At 43.0% G+C, this 14,376-nt stretch overlaps 1 protein-coding gene across 5 annotated transcripts in view; it reads right to left on the bottom strand.

The window, feature by feature from the left end:
- Positions 1–1,065: 1,065 nt before the first annotated feature.
- The window catches only part of grhprb (glyoxylate reductase/hydroxypyruvate reductase b), a 31,206-nt gene continuing 17,895 nt past the window's right edge, over positions 1,066–14,376 (bottom strand). For 2 of the 5 annotated variants that reach the window (XM_065003421.1, XM_065003420.1), the window contains 2 exons: positions 13,672–13,802; positions 1,066–1,619 (listed from right to left, as the gene is read on the bottom strand). In XM_065003421.1, the coding sequence (XP_064859493.1) occupies positions 1,498–1,619; positions 13,672–13,802 (253 nt within the window). In that variant the 3' untranslated portion in view covers positions 1,066–1,497. Of the gene's footprint in view, positions 1,620–1,913; positions 1,964–2,504; positions 2,555–13,671; positions 13,803–14,376 lie in introns of those variants that run through there. The other 3 variants (XM_065003422.1, XM_065003424.1, XM_065003423.1) reach the window with 3 other exon arrangements.

Raw genomic sequence — 14,376 nt, 5'->3', positions numbered from 1 at the left:
ACTACTTCCTATTGACACTGGTCTAAAGTAGTGCACTACTTCCTATTGACACTGGTCTAAAGTAGTGCACTACTTCCTATTGACACTGGTCTAAAGTAGTGCACTACTTCCTATTGACACTGGTCTAAAGTAGTGCACTGGACTGATCCTATTGACACTGGTCTAAAGTAGTGCACTACTTCCTATTGACACTGGTCTAAAGTAGTGCACTACTTCCTATTGACACTGGTCTAAAGTAGTGCACTACTTCCTATCAAAGCCATTGACACTCAGGTCTAAAGTAGTGCACTACATAGGGAATAGGGCCCTGGTCTAAAGTAGTGCACTACATAGGAATAGGGCCCTGGTCTAAAGTAGTGCACTATATAGGGAATAGGGCTCTGGTCTAAAGTAGTGTCACTACATAGGGAATAGGGCACTGGTCTAAAGTAGTGCACTACATAGGAATAGGGCTCTGGTCAAAGTAGTTCACTATATAGGAATAGGGCTCTGGTCTAAAGTAGTGCACTATATAGGGAATAGGGTGCCATAGGGCTCTGGTCTAAAGTAGTGCACTACATAGGGAATAGGGCTCTGGTCTAAAGTAGTGCACTATATAGGGAATAGGGCCCTGGTCTAAAGTAGTGCACTACATAGGGAATAGGGCTCTGGTCTAAAGTAGTGCACTACATAGGGAATAGGGCTCTGGTCTAAAGTAGTGCACTACATAGGGAATAGGGCTCTGGTCTATAGTAGTGCACTACATAGGGAATAGGGCTCTGGTCTATAGTAGTGCACTACATAGGGAATAGGGTGCCATAGGGCTCTGGTCTATAGTAGTTCACTATATAGGGAATAGGGCTCTGGTCTAAAGTAGTGCACTACATAGGGAATAGGGCTCTGGTCTATAGTAGTGCACTACATAGGGAATAGGGCTCTGGTCTAAAGTAGTGCACTACATAGGGAATAGGGTGCCATTTGAGACGTTACCCCAAAGAGCAGATGAAATGTAAATGTGTTTGTTTGTTTGAGGAGACTCTAATAAAGTCACGGAGGGACATGGCGTTCCAGTCGTCACAGACTGAATTAAAAGATGGGGAAAGTTCCATGTTTATTGTTGTCCTTTGTCATTATTATTATCATTATTATGAGACAAAATCATAAAAAACATCTCCCATGAGGAAGTGCTGAGTGCTACGGTATGTACCGTGTCGAGTGAAAATGGTGGATGACAACAGCACCACTATTCTCTATAATCCACTCATCTCATGACCAGAGTCAACTATATCATTTACAGTTACAGCTCTTCAATCATTGGTTCTTCTCTGGTGGTTCTGAAAGCAGGTGATTGGTTCTTCTCTGGTGTTTCCCGAAAGCAGGTGATTGGTTCTTCTCTGGTGTTTCCCGAAAGCAGGTGATTGGTTCTTCTCTGGTGTTTCCCGAAGCAGGTGATTGGTTCTTCTCTGGTGTTTTGATTGGTTCTTCTCTGGTGTTTTTCCGAAAGCAGGTGATTGGCAGCTACAGCTTGAGCTCTTTGATCATTGGCTGTCCCTTCAGGCCCAGTAGCAGGTTGTTGGCTGCCAGAGCAGACATGGCATTACGCGTGGAGTAGGACGCACTGGCAATGTGGGGGAGGATCACTGGAGAGAGAGAGATGAGAGGGAGGATCACTGGAGAGAGAGAGATGAGAGGGAGGATCACTGGAGAGAGAGATGAGAGGGAGGATCACTGGAGAGAGAGAGATGAGAGGATCACTGGAGAGAGAGAGATGAGAGGGAGGATCACTGGAGAGAGAGATGATGAGAGGATCACTGGAGAGAGAGATGAGAGGATCACTGGAGAGAGAGAGATGAGAGGGAGGATCACTGGAGAGAGAGAGATGAGAGGGAGGATCACTGGAGAGAGAGAGATGAGAGGGAGGATCACTGGAGAGAGAGAGAGAGGGAGGATCACTGGAGAGAGACAGAGATGAGAGGGAGGATCACTGGAGAGAGAGATGAGAGGGAGGATCACTGGAGAGAGAGAGATGAGAGGGAGGATCACTGGAGAGAGAGAGATGAGAGGGAGGATCACTGGAGAGAGAGAGATGAGAGGATCACTGGAGAGATGATCACTGGAGAGAGAGAGATGAGAGGGAGGATCACTGGAGAGAGAGATGAGAGGGAGGATCACTGGAGAGAGAGAGATGAGAGGATCACTGGAGAGAGATGAGAGAGAGGATCACTGGAGAGAGAGAGATGAGAGGGAGGATCACTGGAGAGAGAGATGAGAGGGAGGATCACTGGAGAGAGAGATGAGAGAGAGGATCACTGGAGAGAGAGATGAGAGAGAGGATCACTGGAGAGAGAGATGAGAGGGAGGATCACTGGAGAGAGAGATGAGAGAGAGGATCACTGGAGAGAGAGAGATGAGAGGGAGGATCACTGGAGAGAGAGAGATGAGAGGGAGGATCACTGGAGAGAGAGAGAGATGAGGGAGGATCACTGGAGAGAGAGAGATGAGAGGGAGGATCACTGGAGAGAGAGAGATGAGAGGGAGGATCACTGGAGAGAGAGAGAGATGAGAGGGAGGATCACTGGAGAGAGAGATGAGAGGGAGGAGCACGAAACAGGCAGTACAGGACTGACAACAGTAATAAACAGGCAGTACAGGACTGACAACAGTAATGAAACAGGCAGTACAGGACTGACAACAGTAATAAACAGGCAGTACAGGACTGACAACAGTATGAAACAGGCAGTACAGGACTGACAACAGTATGAAACAGGCAGTACAGGACTGACAACAGTAATAAATGAAACAGGCAGTACAGGACTGACAACAGTAATAAATGAAACAGGCAGTACAGGACTGACAACAGTAATAAACAGGCAGTGGACTGAAACAGTAATAAACAGGCAGTACAGGACTGACAACAGTAATAAACAGGCAGTACAGGACTGACAACAGTAATAAACAGGCAGTACAGGACTGACAACAGTAATAAACAAACAGTACAGGACTGACAACAGTAATAAACAGGCAGTACAGGACTGACAACAGTAATAAACAGGCAGTACAGGACTGACAACAGTAATAAATGAAACAGGCAGTACAGGACTGACAACAGGAATAAATGAAACAGGCAGTACAGGACTGACAACAGTAATAAACAGGCAGTACAGGACTGACAACAGTAATAAACAGGCAGTACAGGACTGACAACAGTAATAAACAGGCAGTACAGGACTGACAACAGTAATAAATGAAACAGGCAGTACAGGACTGACAACAGTAATAAACAGGCAGTACAGGACTGACAACAGTAATAAATGAAACAGGCAGTACAGGACTGACAACAGTAATAAACAGGCAGTACAGGACTGACAACAGTAATAAACAGGCAGTACAGGACTGACAACAGTAATAAACAGGCAGTACAGGACTGACAACAGTAATAAACAGGCAGTACAGGACTGACAACAGTAATAAACAGGCAGTACAGGACTGACAACAGTAATAAACAGGCAGTACAGGACTGACAACAGTAATAAATGAAACAGGCAGTACAGGACTGACAACAGTAATAAATGAAACAGGCAGTACAGGACTGACAACAGTAATAAACAGGCAGTACAGGACTGACAACAGTAATAAACAGGCAGTACAGGACTGACAACAGTATGAAACAGGCAGTACAGGACTGACAACAGTATTACATGAAACAGGCAGTACAGGACTGACAACAGTAATAAACAGGCAGTACAGGACTGACAACAGTATTACATGAAACAGGCAGTACAGGACTGACAACAGTAATAAACAGGCAGTACAGGACTGACAACAGTAATAAACAGGCAGTACAGGACTGACAACAGTAATAAACAGGCAGTACAGGACTGACAACAGTAATAAACAGGCAGTACAGGACTGACAACAGTAATACATGAAACAGGCAGTACAGGACTGACAACAGTAATAAACAGGCAGTACAGGACTGACAACAGTATTACATGAAACAGGCAGTACAGGACTGACAACAGTAATAAACAGGCAGTACAGGACTGACAACAGTAATAAACAGGCAGTACAGGACTGACAACAGTAATAAACAGGCAGTACAGGACTGACAACAGTAATAAACAGGCAGTACAGGACTGACAACAGTATTACATGAAACAGGCAGTACAGGACTGACAACAGTAATAAACAGGCAGTACAGGACTGACAACAGTAATAAACAGGCAGTACAGGACTGACAACAGTAATAAACAGGTAGTACAGGACTGACAACAGTAATAAACAGGCAGTACAGGACTGACAACAGTATGAAACAGGCAGTACAGGACTGACAACAGTAATACATGAAACAGGCAGTACAGGACTGACAACAGTAATAAACAGGCAGTACAGGACTGACAACAGTAATAAACAGGCAGTACAGGACTGACAACAGTAATAAACAGGCAGTACAGGACTGACAACAGTAATAAACAGGCAGTACAGGACTGACAACAGTAATAAACAGGCAGTACAGGACTGACAACAGTAATAAACAGGCAGTACAGGACTGACAACAGTAATAAACAAACAGTACAGGACTGACAACAGTAATAAACAGGCAGAGGACAGGATCAACAGTAATAAACAGGCAGTACAGGACTGACAACAGTAATAAATGAAACAGGCAGTACAGGACTGACAACAGTAATAAATGAAACAGGCAGTACAGGACTGACAACAGTAATAAACAGGCAGTACAGGACTGACAACAGTAATAACCAGGCAGTACAGGACTGACAACAGTAATAAACAGGCAGTACAGGACTGACAACAGTAATAAACAGGCAGTACAGGACTGACAACAGTAATAAATGAAACAGGGCAGTACAGGACTGACAACAGTAATAAACACAGGCAGTACAGGACTGACAACAGTAATAAACAGGCAGTACAGGACTGACAACTAATAAACAGGCAGTACAGGACTGACAACAGTAATAAACAGGCAGTACAGGACTGACAACAGTAATAAACAGGCAGTACAGGACTGACAACAGTAATAAACAGGCAGTACAGGACTGACAAAGGTAATAAACAGGCAGTACAGGACTGACAACAGTAATAAACAGGCAGTACAGGACTGACAACAGTAATAAACAGGCAGTACAGGACTGACAACAGTAATAAATGAAACAGGCAGTACAGGACTGACAACAGTAATAAATGAAACAGGGAGTATAGGACTGACAACATTAATAAACAGGCAGTACAGGACTGACAACAGTAATAAACAGGCAGTACATGACTGACAACAGTAATAAACAGGCAGTACAGGACTGACAACAGTAATAAACAGGTAGTACAGGACTGACAACAGTAATAAACAGGCAGTACAGGACTGACAACAGTAATAAACAGGCAGTACAGGACTGACAACAGTATGAAACAGGCAGTACAGGACTGACAACAGTAATAAATGAAACAGGCAGTACAGGACTGACAACAGTAATAAATGAAACAGGCAGTATAGGACTGACAACATTAATAAACAGGAGGACTACAGGACTGACAACAGTAATAAACAGGCATACAGGACTGACAACAGAATAAATGAAACAGGCAGTACAGGACTGACAACAGTAATAAACAGGCAGTACAGGACTGACAACAGTAATAAATGAAACAGGCAGTACAGGACTGACAACAGTAAATGAAACAGGCAGTACAGGACTGACAACAGTAATAAACAGGCAGTACAGGACTGACAACAGTAATAAACAGGCAGTACAGGACTGACAACAGTAATAAACAGGCAGTACAGGACTGACAACAGTAATAAATGAAACAGGCAGTACAGGACTGACAACAGTAATAAACAGGCAGTACAGGACTGACAACAGTAATAAACAGGCAGTACAGGACTGACAACAGTAATAAACAGGCAGTACAGGACTGACAACAGTAATAAACAGGCAGTACAGGACTGACAACAGTAATAAACAGGCAGTACAGGACTGACAACAGTAATAAACAGGCAGAAACAGGCAGTACAGGACTGACAACAGTAATAAACAGGCAGTACAGGACTGACAACAGTATTAAATGAAACAGGCAGTACAGGACTGACAACAGTAATAAACAGGCAGTACAGGACTGACAACAGTAATAAACAGGCAGTACAGGACTGACAACAGTAATAAATGAAACAGGCAGTACAGGACTGACAACAGTAATAAACAGGCAGTACAGGACTGACAACAGTAAATAAACAGGCAGTACAGGACTGACAACAGTAATAAATGAAACAGGCAGTACAGGACTGACAACAGTAATAAACAGGCAGTACAGGACTGACAACAGTAATAAACAGGCAGTACAGGACTGACAACAGTAATAAACAGGCAGTACAGGACTGACAACAGTAATAAACAGGCAGTACAGGACTGACAACAGTAATAAACAGGCAGTACAGGACTGACAACAGTAATAAACAGGCAGTACAGGACTGACAACAGTAATAAACAGGCAGTACAGGACTGACAACAGTAATAAATGAAACAGGCAGTACAGGACTGACAACAGTAATAAATGAAACAGGCAGTACAGGACTGACAACAGTAATAAACAGGCAGTACAGGACTGACAACAGTAATAAATGAAACAGGCAGTACAGGACTGACAACAGTAATAAACAGGCAGTACAGGACTGACAACAGTAATAGTAATAAACAGGCAGTACAGGACTGACAACAGTAATAAACAGGCAGTACAGGACTGACAACAGTAATAAACAGGCAGTACAGGACTGAACAGTAATAAACAGGCAGTACAGGACTGACAACAGTAATAAACAGGCAGTACAGGACTGACAACAGTAATAAATGAAACAGGCAGTACAGGACTGACAACAGTAATAAACAGGCAGTACAGGACTGACAACAGTAATAAATGAAACAGGCAGTACAGGACTGACAACAGTAATAAATGAAACAGGCAGTACAGGACTGACAACAGTAATAAACAGGCAGTACAGGACTGACAACAGTAATAAACAGGCAGTACAGGACTGACAACAGTAATAAACAGGCAGTACAGGACTGACAACAGTAATAAACAGGCAGTACAGGACTGACAACAGTAATAAACAGGCAGTACAGGACTGACAACAGTAATAAACAGGCAGTACAGGACTGACAACAGTAATAAACAGGCAGTACAGGACTGACAACAGTAATAAATGAAACAGGCAGTACAGGACTGACAACAGTAATAAACAGGCAGTACAGGACTGACAACAGTAATAAACAGGCAGTACAGGACTGACAACAGTAATAAATGAAACAGGCAGTACAGGACTGACAACAGTAATAAACAGGCAGTACAGGACTGACAACAGTAATAAATGAAACAGGCAGTACAGGACTGACAACAGTAATAAACAGGCAGTACAGGACTGACAACAGTAATAAATGAAACAGGCAGTACAGGACTGACAACAGTAATAAACAGGCAGTACAGGACTGACAACAGTAATAAACAGGCAGTACAGGACTGACAACAGTAATAAACAGGCAGTACAGGACTGACAACAGTAATAAACAGGCAGTACAGGACTGACAACAGTAATAAACAGGCAGTACAGGACTGACAACAGTACAGGACTGACAACAGTAATAAACAGGCAGTACAGGACTGACAACAGTAATAAATGAAACAGGCAGTACAGGACTGACAACAGTAATAAACAGGCAGTACAGGACTGACAACAGTAATAAATGAAACAGGCAGTACAGGACTGACAACAGTAATAAACAGGCAGTACAGGACTGACAACAGTAATAAACAGGCAGTACAGGACTGACAACAGTAATAAACAGGCAGTACAGGACTGACAACAGTAATAAACAGGCAGTACAGGACTGACAACAGTAATAAACAGGCAGTACAGGACTGACAACAGTAATAAACAGGCAGTACAGGACTGACAACAGTAATAAACAGGCAAACAGGCAGTACAGGACTGACAACAGTAATAAACAGGCAGTACAGGACTGACAACAGTAATAAATGAAACAGGCAGTACAGGACTGACAACAGTAATAAATGAAACAGGCAGTACAGGACTGACAACAGTAATAAATGAAACAGGCAGTACAGGACTGACAACAGTAATAAATGAAACAGGCAGTACAGGACTGACAACAGTAATAAATGAAACAGGCAGTACAGGACTGACAACAGTAATAAACAGGCAGTACAGGACTGACAACAGTAATAAACAGGCAGTACAGGACTGACAACAGTATGAAACAGGCAGTACAGGACTGACAACAGTATTACATGAAACAGGCAGTACAGGACTGACAACAGTAATAAACAGGCAGTACAGGACTGACAACAGTATTACATGAAACAGGCAGTACAGGACTGACAACAGTAATAAACAGGCAGTACAGGACTGACAACAGTAATAAACAGGCAGTACAGGACTGACAACAGTAATAAACAGGCAGTACAGGACTGACAACAGTAATAAACAGGCAGTACAGGACTGACAACAGTAATAAATGAAACAGGCAGTACAGGACTGACAACAGTAATAAACAGGCAGTACAGGACTGACAACAGTAATAAACAGGCAGTACAGGACTGACAACAGTAATAAACAGGCAGTACAGGACTGACAACAGTAATAAACAGGCAGTACAGGACTGACAACAGTAATAAACAGGCAGTACAGGACTGACAACAGTAATAAATGAAACAGGCAGTACAGGACTGACAACAGTAATAAACAGGCAGTACAGGACTGACAACAGTAATAAACAGGCAGTACAGGACTGACAACAGTAATAAACAGGCAGTACAGGACTGACAACAGTAATAAACAGGCAGTACAGGACTGACAACAGTAATAAACAGGCAGTACAGGACTGACAACAGTAATAAACAGGCAGTACAGGACTGACAACAGTAATAAATGAAACAGGCAGTACAGGACTGACAACAGTAATAAATGAAACAGGCAGTACAGGACTGACAACAGTAATAAACAGGCAGTACAGGACTGACAACAGTAATAAACAGGCAGTACAGGACTGACAACAGTAATAAATGAAACAGGCAGTACAGGACTGACAACAGTAATAAACAGGCAGTACAGGACTGACAACAGTAATAAACAGGCAGTACAGGACTGACAACAGTAATAAACAGGCAGTACAGGACTGACAACAGTAATAAACAGGCAGTACAGGACTGACAACAGTAATAAATGAAACAGGCAGTACAGGACTGACAACAGTAATAAACAGGCAGTACAGGACTGACAACAGTAATAAACAGGCAGTACAGGACTGACAACAGTAATAAACAGGCAGTACAGGACTGACAACAGTAATAAACAGGCAGTACAGGACTGACAACAGTAATAAACAGGCAGTACAGGACTGACAACTAAATGAAACAGGCAGTAAGGACTGAAAATAAACAGGCAGTACAGGACTGACAACAGTAATAAATGAAACAGGCAGTACAGGACTGACAACAGTAATAAACAGGCAGTACAGGACTGACAACAGTAATAAACAGGCAGTACAGGACTGACAACAGTAATAAACAGGCAGTACAGGACTGACAACAGTAATAAACAGGCAGTACAGGACTGACAACAGTAATAAACAGGCAGTACAGGACTGACAACAGTAATAAACAGGCAGTACAGGACTGACAACAGTAATAAACAGGCAGTACAGGACTGACAACAGTAATAAACAGGCAGTACAGGACTGACAACAGTAATAAATGAAACAGGCAGTACAGGACTGACAACAGTAATAAATGAAACAGGCAGTACAGGACTGACAACAGTAATAAACAGGCAGTACAGGACTGACAACAGTAATAAACAGGCAGTACAGGACTGACAACAGTAATAAACAGGCAGTACAGGACTGACAACAGTAATAAACAGGCAGTACAGGACTGACAACAGTAATAAACAGGCAGTACAGGACTGACAACAGTAATAAACAGGCAGTACAGGACTGACAACAGTAATAAACAGGCAGTACAGGACTGACAACAGTAATAAACAGGCAGTACAGGACTGACAACAGTAATAAATGAAACAGGCAGTACAGGACTGACAACAGTAATAAACAGGCAGTACAGGACTGACAACAGTAATAAACAGGCAGTACAGGACTGACAACAGTATTAAACAGGTAGTACAGGACTGACAACAGTAATAAACAGGCAGTACAGGACTGACAACAGTAATAAACAGGCAGTACAGGACTGACAACAGTAATAAACAGGCAGTACAGGACTGACAACAGTAATAAACAGGCAGTACAGGACTGACAACAGTAATAAACAGGCAGTACAGGACTGACAACAGTAATAAACAGGCAGTACAGGACTGACAACAGTAATAAACAGGCAGTACAGGACTGACAACAGTAATAAACAGGCAGTACAGGACTGACAACAGTAATAAACAGGCAGTACAGGACTGACAACAGTAATAAACAGGCAGTACAGGACTGACAACAGTAATAAACAGGCAGTACAGGACTGACAACAGTAATAAACAGGCAGTACAGGACTGACAACAGTAAATAAACAGGCAGTACAGGACTGACAACAGTAATAAACAGGCAGTACAGGACTGACAACAGTAATAAACAGGCAGTACAGGACTGACAACAGTAATAAACAGGCAGTACAGGACTGACAACAGTAATAAACAGGCAGTACAGGACTGACAACAGTAATAAACAGGCAGTACAGGACTGACAACAGTAATAAACAGGCAGTACAGGACTGACAACAGTAATAAACAGGCAGTACAGGACTGACAACAGTAATAAACAGGCAGTACAGGACTGACAACAGTAAAATAAACAGGCAGTACAGGACTGACAACAGTAATAAATGGAAACAGGCAGTACAGGACTGACAACAGTAATAAATGAAACAGGCAGTACAGGACTGACAACAGTAATAAACAGGCAGTACAGGACTGACAACAGTAATAAACAGGCAGTACAGGACTGACAACAGTAATAAACAGGCAGTACAGGACTGACAACAGTAATAAATGAAACAGGCAGTACAGGACTGACAACAGTAATAAATGAAACAGGCAGTACAGGACTGACAACAGTAATAAACAGGCAGTACAGGACTGACAACAGTAATAAATGAAACAGGCAGTACAGGACTGACAACAGTAATAAACAGGCAGTACAGGACTGACAACAGTAATAAACAGGCAGTACAGGACTGACAACAGTAATAAACAGGCAGTACAGGACTGACAACAGTAATAAACAGGCAGTACAGGACTGACAACAGTAATAAACAGGCAGTACAGGACTGACAACAGTAATAAACAGGCAGTACAGGACTGACAACAGTAATAAACAGGCAGTACAGGACTGACAACAGTAATAAACAGGCAGTACAGGACTGACAACAGTAATAAACAGGCAGTACAGGACTGACAACAGTAATAAATGAAACAGGCAGTACAGGACTGACAACAGTAATAAATGAAACAGGCAGTACAGGACTGACAACAGTAATAAACAGGCAGTACAGGACTGACAACAGTAATAAACAGGCAGTACAGGACTGACAACAGTAATAAACAGGCAGTACAGGACTGACAACAGTAATAAACAGGCAGTACAGGACTGACAACAGTAATAAACAGGCAGTACAGGACTGACAACAGTAATAAACAGGCAGTACAGGACTGACAACAGTAATAAACAGGCAGTACAGGACTGACAACAGTAATAAACAGGCAGTACAGGACTGACAACAGTAATAAACAGGCAGTACAGGACTGACAACAGTAATAAACAGGCAGTACAGGACTGACAACAGTAATAAACAGGCAGTACAGGACTGACAACAGTAATAAACAGGCAGTACAGGACTGACAACAGTAATAAACAGGCAGTACAGGACTGACAACAGTAATAAACAGGCAGTACAGGACTGACAACAGTAATAAACAGGCAGTACAGGACTGACAACAGTAATAAACAGGCAGTACAGGACTGACAACAGTAATAAATGAAACAGGCAGTACAGGACTGACAACAGTAATAAATACAGGACTGAAACAGGCAGTACAGGACTGACAACAGTAATAAATGAAACAGGCAGTACAGGACTGACAACAGTAATAAACAGGCAGTACAGGACTGACAACAGTAATAAACAGGCAGTACAGGACTGACAACAGTAATAAACAGCAGTACAGGACTGACAACAGTAATAAACAGGCAGTACAGGACTGACAACAGTAATAAACAGGCAGTACAGGACTGACAACAGTAATAAACAGGCAGTACAGGACTGACAACAGTAATAAACAGGCAGTACAGGACTGACAACAGTAATAAACAGGCAGTACAGGACTGAAACAGGCAGGCAGTACAGGACTGACAACAGTAATGAAACAGGCAGTACAGGACTGACAACAGTAATAAACAGGCAGTACAGGACTGACAACAGTAATAAACAGGCAGTACAGGACTGACAACAGTAATAAACAGGCAGTACAGGACTGACAACAGTAATAAACAGGCAGTACAGGACTGACAACAGTAATAAACAGGCAGTACAGGACTGACAACAGTAATAAACAGGCAGTACAGGACTGACAACAGTAATAAACAGGCAGTACAGGACTGACAACAGTAATAAACAGGCAGTACAGGACTGACAACAGTAATAAACAGGCAGTACAGGACTGACAACAGTAATAAACAGGCAGTACAGGACTGACAACAGTAATAAATGAAACAGGCAGTACAGGACTGACAACAGTAATAAACAGGCAGTACAGGACTGACAACAGTAATAAACAGGCAGTACAGGACTGACAACAGTATGAAACAGGCAGTACAGGACTGACAACAGTAATAAACAGGCAGTACAGGACTGACAACAGTAATAAACAGGCAGTACAGGACTGACAACAGTAATAAACAGGCAGTACAGGACTGACAACAGTAATAAACAGGCAGTACAGGACTGACAACAGTAATAAACAGGCAGTACAGGACTGACAACAGTAATAAACAGGCAGTACAGGACTGACAACAGTAATAAATGAAACAGGCAGTACAGGACTGACAACAGTAATAAATGAAACAGGCAGTACAGGACTGACAACAGTAATAAACAGGCAGTACAGGACTGACAACAGTAATAAACAGGCAGTACAGGACTGACAACAGTAATAAACAGGCAGTACAGGACTGACAACAGTAATAAACAGGCAGTACAGGACTGACAACAGTAATAAACAGGCAGTACAGGACTGACAACAGTAATAAACAGGCAGTACAGGACTGACAACAGTAATAAACAGGCAGTACAGGACTGACAACAGTATGAAACAGGCAGTACAGGACTGACAACAGTATGAAACAGGCAGTACAGGACTGACAACAGTATGAAACAGGCAGTACAGGACTGACAACAGTAATAAACAGGCAGTACAGGACTGACAACAGTAATAAACAGGCAGTACAGGACTGACAACAGTAATAAACAGGCAGTACAGGACTGACAACAGTAATAAACAGGCAGTACAGGACTAACAACAGTATTAAATGAAACAGGAAATAGCAGGGTGAACTTGGTGGAGACTCTGAACCAATCACGCCCCGTGTTTATACTCACCACAGTTGTTAAGGGTGAAGAGCGGGTGGCTGGTGGGCAGGGGCTCAGGGACGGTGACGTCGAGTCCAGCTCCCGCTATCTGACCGCTGGACAGGGCTTCATACAGATCCTCCTGGTCTACCACCCCTCCTCTAGCACACACAGCCATCACCATGTTACTGTCTACCACACACAGCCATCATCATGTTACTGTCTACCACACACAGCCATCATCATGTTACTGTCTACCACCCCTCCTCTACCACACACAGCCATCACCATGTCACTGTCTACCACCCCTCCTCTACCACACACAGCCATCACCATGTTACTGTCTACCACCCCTCCTCTACCACACACAGCCATCACCATGTTACTGTCTACCACCCCTGCTCTACCACACACAGCCATCACCATGTTACTGTCTACCACCCCTGCTCTACCACACACAGCCATCACCATGTTACTGTCTACCACACACAGCCATCACCATGTTACTGTCTACCACCCCTGTCTACCACACACAGCCATCACCATGTTACTGTCTACCACACACAGCCATCACCATGTTACTGTCTACCACACACAGCCATCACCATGTTACTGTCTACCACACACAGCCATCACCATGTTACTGTCTACCACCCCTCCTCTACCACACACAGCCATCATCATGTTACTGTCTACCACACACAGCCATCACCATGTTACTGTCTACCACCCCTC

Source organism: Oncorhynchus nerka, linkage group LG18, assembly GCF_034236695.1.
Source record: "Oncorhynchus nerka isolate Pitt River linkage group LG18, Oner_Uvic_2.0, whole genome shotgun sequence".
NCBI lineage: Eukaryota > Metazoa > Chordata > Actinopteri > Salmoniformes > Salmonidae > Oncorhynchus > Oncorhynchus nerka.
This window is presented reverse-complemented; position numbering and strand designations above follow the sequence as displayed.